Source organism: Spinacia oleracea, chromosome 3, assembly GCF_020520425.1.
Source record: "Spinacia oleracea cultivar Varoflay chromosome 3, BTI_SOV_V1, whole genome shotgun sequence".
Lineage (NCBI taxonomy): Eukaryota > Viridiplantae > Streptophyta > Magnoliopsida > Caryophyllales > Amaranthaceae > Spinacia > Spinacia oleracea.
Genome location: NC_079489.1, coordinates 21,328,392 through 21,338,862, shown reverse-complemented (window position 1 = coordinate 21,338,862; position 10,471 = coordinate 21,328,392). Strand labels below are relative to the sequence as shown.

General features: G+C 34.2%; 2 protein-coding genes across 5 annotated transcripts; one reads left to right on the top strand and one right to left on the bottom strand.

Annotated features, from left to right (window-relative positions):
• The first annotated feature begins 425 nt into the window (after positions 1 to 425).
• LOC130470224 (60S acidic ribosomal protein P2A-like) lies at positions 426 to 6,445 on the top strand. Of its 3 annotated transcripts, none has more exons than XM_056839883.1 (4): positions 426 to 579; positions 676 to 765; positions 1,869 to 2,093; positions 6,022 to 6,445. In XM_056839883.1, the coding sequence occupies exons 2-4, from the start codon at positions 739 to 741 to the stop codon at positions 6,028 to 6,030; spliced, it is 261 nt and encodes an 86-aa protein (XP_056695861.1). In that variant the 5' UTR covers positions 426 to 579; positions 676 to 738; the 3' UTR covers positions 6,031 to 6,445. The 3 variants fall into 3 exon arrangements, with proteins under 3 accessions (XP_056695861.1, XP_056695859.1, XP_056695860.1); XM_056839881.1 differs by lacking the exon at positions 6,022 to 6,445 and adding an exon at positions 3,844 to 4,045; XM_056839882.1 differs by lacking the exon at positions 6,022 to 6,445 and adding an exon at positions 3,844 to 4,045 and having other exon boundaries at positions 481 to 579; positions 660 to 765.
• A 1,047-nt stretch (positions 6,446 to 7,492) lies between these two features.
• LOC130470223 (protein FAR1-RELATED SEQUENCE 5-like) lies at positions 7,493 to 10,255 on the bottom strand. 2 transcript variants are annotated; one of them, XM_056839879.1, is made up of 3 exons: positions 10,046 to 10,255; positions 8,779 to 9,632; positions 7,493 to 8,676 (listed from the first exon to the last, which is right to left on the bottom strand). In XM_056839879.1, exons 2-3 carry the CDS (start codon positions 9,609 to 9,611, stop codon positions 8,094 to 8,096), a joined length of 1,416 nt encoding a protein of 471 aa, XP_056695857.1. In that variant the 5' UTR covers positions 9,612 to 9,632; positions 10,046 to 10,255; the 3' UTR covers positions 7,493 to 8,093. The 2 variants fall into 2 exon arrangements, with proteins under 2 accessions (XP_056695857.1, XP_056695856.1); XM_056839878.1 differs by lacking the exon at positions 10,046 to 10,255 and having other exon boundaries at positions 8,779 to 9,713.
• Between the last annotated feature and the right edge of the window lie 216 nt (positions 10,256 to 10,471).

Here is a 10,471-nt window from a genome sequence, read left to right as displayed (position 1 = left end):
TTTTAGGTGGTAAAATAAAAGTTTGAGATATTAAGGTGGCTTAACACAAATTTGACATTTTCTTAGGTGGTAAAACACAAAAAAATCCTAGAAAAAAAAGTTTTATACGGAGTACCAAACAAGTAAGACTTGAAAAAAAAAAAGAAGTATATGAACTTAGGGATTATTCTGGAATCCCTTATATATTCAGAGGACCATCTGTAATATGGCAACAAATTATATAAAAAAATACATAATGTATTATAAGGAAACAATCATCAATCGGACAAAGACCGAATAACAAAAATAATAACAAAATTCGATGTATCATCCGAGTCACTAACTAGTTACATAGTAAATTTTAAAGGGCAAAATAACAACAAATCCTAAATCAAAAGGATATAGACGTCAAAACAAAAAATCAACGGACAGGATACAATCTCAAAACCTCAACCAACATCAAACCCTAGGAATAAATACCGCCCTCCTATATATAAAGCCCCAAACCCCTTTTTTCTGATATAAACCCTAGATTAGCCGAACCTGCAGAAGAAACCCGTTTGCTTCTTCCCACTCTCTCGAACCCAAATTCAACACCAGGTATCATCAATCTTTCTCCATCTTTACATTGTCAAGTAATTTCTAAGTTCTGAATCTGATGTAATCTAGTATTTAATTAGTTAATTTTTGTTGCAGAGATGAAGATTGTTGCCGCTTACTTGTTGGCTGCTTTGGGCGGTAAAGCTTCCCCTGCTGCCGATGATGTCAAGAAAATTCTTGAATCAGGTATTTTCTCTCGTCCTTTTTTCATAATGGTAGCCAGATTTGATGGAGATACATAAAATATTTGTCTTGTTCGATTATGTAAGCTAATAGATCCGATCATTATGTTAATGTCTTGTGTTGGGTGATAATATGAGTTGGGTGATAATATGAGATGGATTTAAGTCATTGATACGGAATGAAGTTGCTGGAATTGATTAGGTTTTGGCGTATTTGTATATCATATTTTGATTATGATAGATTCATATCTATTGATTCAAGGATGAATTTGAGGGTTAATCTCGTCTTTGTTACACATGAATGCATATTTAAGTAGTTATATGTTAGAGTGTATTATGAAGTTCAGGCGTTTCGACGGAGCATCAAATTTTAGCCGTGAGTTATTTGTTGTTGCGCTTGCTATTTATTGAAATTATAGTTGTCAATAGTTAGATGTTGCACAGATACCAATTGGTAGTGCGTCAGTGCGTGAATAGTTATTGGAGTTGCCCTATAATTTGTTGTATGGTATACTTTTGCAGTATGCTTTGTAGTTGGTAGGTTGAGTTTGTTGGAGGATTAAATTGGTTTTCATATGAATTTTGATGACTCTAGTTGATTTTAATTAAACAACACCTAATTGTTTATCTTAATTAGGGTGAATTGGTGCACTCTTAAAATGTGTAATGGATTATGTTGCTGGTGTAACTGCGGTGTTGTGTCAGGGATACTTTCTACCTTAATTTTATTCACAGTAGAATACAAGGGATAATTAACGAGTGGAATTTGTTCCGAGCTTCAATCCGGAATGAAACTGCAAAGTGGGGTTGTAGAGGGAATGGGACTGTTCTTTCCTATTCTCAAAGGAGTAAACTAGACCACCTAAACTTATGGAGTATTACATAACTAATTAACATGAAAATAAAGCCTTGGCAGTTGGCCCTGTTGTGTCTGGGAAAAGGAAGTGTCTTAATGAAGAACGACTGAGGATTCTTTCTTGCATTAGATGCCAAATATAGCTTAACTCGTGTTCCTTTGCGTTGGTCTATGTGTTTTTGTTTAAGCCTGGTGATATTACTGCTGTATTGATTATCCTGTAACTTAACTTTGTATTTGTTCAATTGCAGTGGGTGTTTGAGCCTGATGAGGCCAGACTTCAGTTGTTCTTTGACCAGGTTTCTGGTAAAGACATCACAGAACTAGTTGCTGCTGGAAGAGAAAAGCTTGCCTCTGTCCCTGCTGGTGGAGGTGCAGTTGCCGTGTCAGCTGCTCCTTCAGGTGGTGCAGGTGCTGCTGCCGCAGAGGCTCCAAAGGAGGAGAAGAAGGTTGAAGAGAAAGAAGAGTCAGATGACGTAAGAACAACTCTATATCATCCTCTAAATTGTGTTTGTGTTGAGTTTTTTTTAGCTACTGAAGAGTGTTATCGTACTTTGCTCACACTTGAAATTTTTTGGATTACATAACTACAAAGCAAGTTGACACTCCTTTGGATTACATAACTACAAAGCAAGTTGACACTCCTCACAGCAAATGTAACTTAGTCCTATTAATCTTCTCAGCTAACAAAATATAAATAGGATACTGTGCTACCTTTTAATTTGGATATGTTATTATGTTTTATAATATTTTTAAATAATATTTAATTTATTCATATGATCATTTAAATTCGATATTGGTAATTTAAGGCTTGTTTGTTAAACGCTTGTTTATTAAGGCACGTTTGGTAATACCTCGGCTAGGCTCGAGCTTGAACTTAAACAAGCTACTCGTGACCTAAGCTAAAACAACGGAAAAATGAAAGCTCATTTAAGCTCCGCTCGAGCTCGAGATCGGAAATTTCTCATCAAGCCTAATCCTAGGTCGAACACCGAAATACTCGGTTGAGCTCGGGTCGTTGACATAACATGCAAAAAGATCTGATAACTAAAATTGTTAATTTATGGTTATATATTATAAATTATATACTTATTTAAATCAATAAATTTTTCATTACCACTCTTTAAAATATGAGTTTTTTACGATAATTTACATTGTTATATCTATTTAATATTGTTAATGTCGTTATAAAACTAACATGCGAAATAAAACAATATATATACCAACTTATATGATTTTTTTTTTACTAGTAAATAAACCAAATGAATTTTACACAATTGTGAAAAAATTTACCAAAATTGTTTACGAATTTTTTCAGAAAATACATAAAAGTGAACCCACTTTTATTGCATTATTGCGCTGGCTTCCTCTAATTTATTACATGCACCACGCGTCTCACTTATATCAATAAAGCTGATTTACTTTTTCGTTTTTCAACGAAAGTAAATTTGTTCAAAATCATATACAACAAAACTGTAAATAGCAACAATTAATTGTTCAAAGTTGGGGAATGCTCTAACATCTCAATACAACTTAACTCATTTGGCAGTGTGAAAATAAAATCCGGAAGTTCAAAAGTTTCTCGTATTACAATAACAATTCAAGCCTCACATTATAGTTTACATTGCCCTAAAACACTTACTTGGAAACACATTATAAATAGGATCTTCAAGTTCACTTGAAAAATCCTACTTCACCTTTCTTCCACCCAACACTCTCCAAAACCCTAAGTTTCCACCAAAAACCACTCAACAATGGAGGAGATCAAGGTAATTAAACATTTTCTTTTTTTTAGTTACTCAAATGGGAGGTTGTAAGATCATGATTTCGATTTTTTTTAGTAATAGTCATTTTTTGGTAATTTTGGCAAGTTTTTTTCGTAACAAATTTACCACTAAACTTAGGGTTATTTTTGTTAATTTTACTTCAATTCTATTTAGGGTCAATTAGGCTTAATGAGTGTTAATTTTAGTTAAATTATATTGTTAATTTTGACTTGAAAATAAAATTTCGTACAAAATTTAAGGTGAAAATATTAGTTACTTTCTATTCTTATTTTTGGTTTTGGTACATAATTTAGGTGAGAAGTTTTAATTATGTTTGTTAGTGTTATTATTCCGAAATTTTGAAAATTATGTTTTGGTCTTTATTTTGATTTTAATTTAGGTTGCGTAATGTTAGTTTTAGTTAAACAACAATTCCTAACTAAAATGTTCAATGTTGTAGGCGCATGATGTGTTTTATAACGAACTCATTTTAGCTCTTCATATTTTCCCGAATTTTTCGGCCCGTCAAGGGAAAATAATTCGAGCTGTTTACAAGGAATGGAAACGTATTTGGGACGACGACGATTACGGGGAGTCGTTGCGTAGGTTGTTCGCTGAGGAATAGGTTTTCGGCAATAGACTAATATGTAACATTTTGTTTTCAGTAACGATAAACAAAATGTTACATATTAGTCTATTGCCGAAAACCTATTCCTCAGCGAACAACCTACGCAACGACTCCCCGTAATCGTCGTCGTCCCAAATACGTTTCCATTCCTTGCAAACAGCTCGAATTATTTTCCCTTGACGGGCCGAAAAATTCGGGAAAATATGAAGAGCTAAAATGAGTTCGTTATAAAACACATCATGCGCCTACAACATTGAACATTTTAGTTAGGAATTGTTGTTTAACTAAAACTAACATTACGCAACCTAAATTAAAATCAAAATAAAGACCAAAACATAATTTTCAAAATTTCGGAATAATAACACTAACAAACATAATTAAAACTTCTCACCTAAATTATGTACCAAAACCAAAAATAAGAATAGAAAGTAACTAATATTTTCACCTTAAATTTTGTACGAAATTTTATTTTCAAGTCAAAATTAACAATATAATTTAACTAAAATTAACACTCATTAAGCCTAATTGACCCTAAATAGAATTGAAGTAAAATTAACAAAAATAACCCTAAGTTTAGTGGTAAATTTGTTACGAAAAAAACTTGCCAAAATTACCAAAAAATGACTATTACTAAAAAAAATCGAAATCATGATCTTACAACCTCCCATTTGAGTAACTAAAAAAAAGAAAATGTTTAATTACCTTGATCTCCTCCATTGTTGAGTGGTTTTTGGTGGAAACTTGAGGGTTTTGGAGAGTGTTGGGTGGAAGAAAGGTGAAGTAGGATTTTTCAAGTGAACTTGAAGATCCTATTTATAATGTGTTTCCAAGTAAGTGTTTTAGGGCAATGTAAACTATAATGTGAGGCTTGAATTGTTATTGTAATACGAGAAACTTTTGAACTTCCGGATTTTATTTTCACACTGCCAAATGAGTTAAGTTGTATTGAGATGTTAGAGCATTCCCCAACTTTGAACAATTAATTGTTGCTATTTACAGTTTTGTTGTATATGATTTTGAACAAATTTACTTTCGTTGAAAAACGAAAAAGTAAATCAGCTTTATTGATATAAGTGAGACGCGTGGTGCATGTAATAAATTAGAGGAAGCCAGCGCAATAATGCAATAAAAGTGGGTTCACTTTTATGTATTTTCTGAAAAAATTCGTAAACAATTTTGGTAAATTTTTTCACAATTGTGTAAAATTCATTTGGTTTATTTACTAGTAAAAAAAAAAATCATATAAGTTGGTATATATATTGTTTTATTTCGCATGTTAGTTTTATAACGACATTAACAATATTAGATAGATATAACAATGTAAATTATCGTAAAAAACTCATATTTTAAAGAGTGGTAATGAAAAATTTATTGATTTAAATAAGTATATAATTTATAATATATAACCATAAATTAACAATTTTAGTTATCAGATCTTTTTGCATGTTATGTCAACGAGCCGAGCTCAACCGAGTATTTCGGTGTTCGACCTAGGATTAGGCTTGATGAGAAATTTCCGATCTCGAGCTCGAGCGGAGCTTAAATGAGCTTTCATTTTTCCGTTGTTTTAGCTTAGGTCACGAGTAGCTTGTTTAAGTTCAAGCTCGAGCCTAGCCGAGGTATTACCAAACGTGCCTTAATAAACGAGCGTTTAACAAACAAGCCTTAAATTACCAATATCGAATTTAAATGATCATATGAATAAATTAAATATTATTTTAAAATATTATAAAACATAAAAACATATCCAAATTAAAAGGTAGCACAGTATCCTATTTATATTTTGTTAGCTGAGAAGATTAATAGGACTAAGTTACATTTGCTGTGAGGAGTGTCAACTTGCTTTGTAGTTATGTAATCCAAAGGAGTGTCAACTTGCTTTGTAGTTATGTAATTTTGAGACATTTTAATAAGTTTTACAGTCCATTCTAGCACATCCGGTATTTCATGAGGAGTGTCAACTTGCTTTGTAGTTATGTAATCCAAAGGATTTCCATTTAATGTTTCAAGGTCCCCTAAAACATATGGAACTAATCTACTTAAACGACGTATGGGAAAGGGACCAAGTGAATGGATATATATAGCCGAGGAACAAATACCACCCCTTGAAGGCGGCAATTGACAAGAGAGACTAATTTGAAGGCAAAATTGAGTCTTACCTGATGCATTTTCGCCACACACCTCAGTCACTTCACCGATTGTTATTCCCCCACTCAACATCGAATCGATTTCACTGCATCTCGTTGTGATTTTGTTTACACTAGTAGCCATTCTTTGTGATGTAGTAATCTCTTATAATTACTTTTACTTTGAAATGGAGGGATTGAACACACCCTTATATTCACCTAGTTCTAACATGTCATTGATGGATCATGTTGTTTCCAATAAATAATATTCATATATTACAAAAAATAAGGGGCTGAGTTTTGCATGACATGGGAATGCATATTTTGACTACAATGACCAAACACATCATGTTTACATTTGGTAAGACTAGTATAATGAAGTCGTTGTTTTAATAATTGTTTCCCAGTGTAATAGATTCGTTGTATGTACATTATTAAGTAATATAAAGTATACAATAAATAGTATTGTTGCCCACAAATAGCACTGGCTTAGCCTCACTGTCACAATGGTTACTCTTTCCTCCTCATTTCCCATATTGTCTACCCGTTGGTTGTGGGTTCGACGCCTAATACAACTCATTTTGTATTTTTTTTTTTTACACTGACAAAGTAATTGAGGTTACATCAATTACATATATAGACATAACGTAAAGTACATAGCAAAAAGGGAGGATTGGATTAAAAAATTCAATTCTTAAAATACCGTTTAAACGAAAATATATCTTTGAAGAAATCAAATTAAATTACATTTACACAAAACATTCACAATCTGGTGCGCCAATCGTTAATATCAAATTCAAATGACTGTGAATAATCCTGAGACAAATGTAATTGGGACGGGTGTGCTTGAGAACTTTGAGAAGGATGTACATTAGAACTTTGTGGGACGTTCTCCGCATATGTACCCCCAACGTGATTCGCGTGTTGTTGCCTAGCACGGTAACTTGGAAGATTTCCAAATGCGTTGCAAATAAGTTCCTACATTGCACAAACAACATTTAAGTAGAAAAGTAAAGTTATATTTCCTAATGAGGACTTGCATATACGATACGAATCACCAAACAAATAAAATATAAATTTTACCTCATTAGCAATAACTTCCTCTTCAGTAACCACTTTTTTGTTCTTAGAATTCCCACCGGCCTTACCACCAAAAGGAGCATTCCTTTTTGTCTTTGCCCTACCAGTATGCCGTTTATCAACCGGTGTTTTGATCCTGTTCTCGTCCACGACCGGTTCTACATCCCTTAATCTGGCTCTCTCACCAAATTCTCGTGGACGTAGCCTTCGACGACCAAATACATTTCTCGCATCTGGGTCCCACCAACATATAAGGTCGTCCCCTTTTTCCCCAGTCTTGCGTATTCCGACTACATCCTCCATTTTTAGCCGCACAACATCCATAGCCTCCTTGTACAACCCAAGTGCATCATCATTACACATAGCTAATTCAGACAAGTAATTATGCCGTTGTGAAAGCTCTTTGGCTTTGCCCAATCTGATAGATTCAAGAGGGTCGAAGTAAGATACTCGAATGCTCTCGTACGACCTAACACACTTCATCCACCGTTGTAGTATGTACTTTTCTGGAACAAATTGAAAATCCTCTACATCCATTGCACGCATTATATGTCTACAAAGTATTCCCGTAAATTCAAACAAGTTACAAGAGCAATGTAAATCACCATTTTCCTTATCCACCCTAACATCAAAACTTTTAAACCTTTTCCGCCAAAACGGTGAGGTTAGTTTTTCATCAGCTCTATACAACACCACTGATCCATGACATGAGGTTTTCGTGACATTTGTGTGTGTCAATCCTCTACGCTCTTTAACAACCTCAGCAAACTTCTCACTAGTGTACGTCTTAACCAATACATACTCAACTAAAACACTCTTATCAACATCAATCTTAGCAGGCTTATCAATGTTATCAAAATTATCCTGTTTCTCTTCCTAAGCTTTTATCCTCATACAATATTCATAATTATGAATGAACAAAACTAAACCACAATCTAAGTTCACGTGAGTTTTAAAAAATCTATTCATACCCTCACTCCTTTGTGTAGAAGACATACCTGCCCAAAACTTTCCTCTATTATATGCCGGAGCCCACTGACGCCTGTTATCATACGCGTCCTTCATCCACCCAGGACCCCTTAAACCGTACTCATCCATCACATGACACCAAGCTTCATCGAACTCATCTGGATCAATCAGATCATGTATTGCAGTTCTGATCAGGGTGTCTATTTTCTTCCAATCACTGAGACTACCTAGGTTCTTACTAGCATTCTGGAGCATGTGCCACAAACATAGTCTGTGACGGACGCCCGGGAAGACTAGCTCAATTGCTCTACAAATTGCTTTGTCTTGGTCGGTTAAGATGCCTAGTGGTGCCTTCCCCATACACTTCAGGAATTCTTCAAATACCCAAACAAATGAGGGAGTATTTTCATGGGAAATTAAGGCCGCAGCAAATATAATTGATTTGCCATGATGGTTTACACCAATGAATGGAGCAAATGGAATCCGATACCTAAAAAAATATAAATGTATTGGATATTACTTTTTCAAACAAATGGACCAAAGTACAATTACAAAGAATTTAAATCAATAAAAACTTAATTAAAACACGTACCGGTTGCATGCGAAAGTAGTATCAAAAGTAATAACATCCCCAAAATATTTGCATGTACCCCTACTACGTGCATCCGACCAAAATGCATTCGTAAAAACACCATCATCATCTACTTGTATTGAGCTATAAAACTCGGGATGCAAATCACGTTGTGCCTTAAAGTAAGCATCGAGTCCTGCGGCATCCGCAGCACTAAATCTTGATGAACGACGTTCGACGTTGATTGCGTTCCTCAAGTCTCTATTATTAAATGTAATATTTTCATAACCTCCCTTTTCAATTAGATGCGTACCAAAGTTCTTACTTATGCTAACACCACCCATGTCATTGATCATCGCCCTCTTAAATGTAGTACCGTCTATACATCTATAATTAACCATCAGTCTACTACAGTCAGGATTTAAAGGATGATTGTGTTGCAAGTCACAAGTCAATATAGTAAATAGCCCATCTCTACTTACACCGTAAATATTCATCTTACAACCGGTCACATTAGACCCAACACCTTTTTTCACCCCTCCCTTCTTGCATTTTAATCTAATAAGTTCCATCATATGAGGCTTTGCCTCATACTTTCCCACACCAGACTTAGATACTCCGCTTTCTTTGTACTCTTTTTTCAGCTTATTACTTTTGATAAACATCTCAAATCCTTCTTTGAAGGCATACAACTGACAAAATTCGAAAAACTCATGGCCCGTTGTAAAACACATCCCTACACTAGGGGGGTTAACGATAACTTCTTGTCCATCAGTTATTAATCTATATTGTGAGCTTTCAGGAACATTTTCATTCAGATCAGGGACACTTTCGTTTAGGTCTACCCAAGCCATACAGAACTCCCACGTATATCACTGTTGTACAAAATACGAAAAACGTTTAGGAATTTATACAATGCTGCCATACACCGAATTATCTGGCACGGTATTTATATATAAAACATACAAACATAATATATACAAGGAAATTTATAATAAACTAACAATTTATTGTTTAACCATATGGGGTAGCATACAACTTATAACGTTCTTAATACTACGTAAATATAGAATTTGTTGAAATTATCAAAGAAAAACGCCTAGTTATCTCCGTCGTTCAGATCTACGTTCTCACCAACAACAAAGTATGATTCATCAATATCAAGCAACTACAACTTATCATCAATTCAAACAAATTTAATTACCATTAAAAACACATTCATATACCATTGTTTTTTTCAGGAATTTATGAGCTAGATTTGACAAAATCACTTGAACTAAAAACTTACATTATCTTCGATGCGGGATCTCGAAGCTGAATTTCGAAGCTGAATCACCATGTAGCAGTTCTACAGTTCTGCTAAAAACTCTCCTTTGTGTTTTTATTTGTGGCAAGCTAGATAACATGAGTCCAGCTTTGCCTAATTTTTTTTAAGAGTGATTTAGGGTATTAAAATCTTACCGTTGGGTTTTTGAAATTGGTATATTATGGTTTTTTTTTTTTTTAATTACTTTGATATATGGGCGGGATAAAATTAGGGGAAGCAAATGGCGCATTATTTCCCGCTTAGCATCCCTAAATGGCGCAATCAGTGAAAAATTTTCCCCCTAAAACCAATTGCTTTTCCCCCTAAAACTGAATTCCTCTTTGCCTACTTGGACCAACAAGCTTGCAGTGTACCTGGGCCCCAGTTACACTTGGGTGTAACTGTATC

Coding starts and splice junctions, on each gene's coding strand:
- LOC130470224 (XM_056839881.1), top strand. CDS start 739: ATGATGTCAAGAAAATTCTTGAATCAG. Junction 766..1,868: donor CAAGAAAATTCTTGAATCAG/GTATTTTCTCTC, acceptor GTTCAATTGCAG/TGGGTGTTTGAGCCTGATGA. Junction 2,094..3,843: donor AGAAAGAAGAGTCAGATGAC/GTAAGAACAACT, acceptor TCAATGTTGTAG/GCGCATGATGTGTTTTATAA.
- LOC130470223 (XM_056839879.1), bottom strand. CDS start 9,611: ATGGCTTGGGTAGACCTAAACGAAAGTGTCCCTGATCTGAATGAAAAT. Junction 8,677..8,778: donor ACTACTTTCGCATGCAACCG/GTACGTGTTTTA, acceptor ATATTTTTTTAG/GTATCGGATTCCATTTGCTC.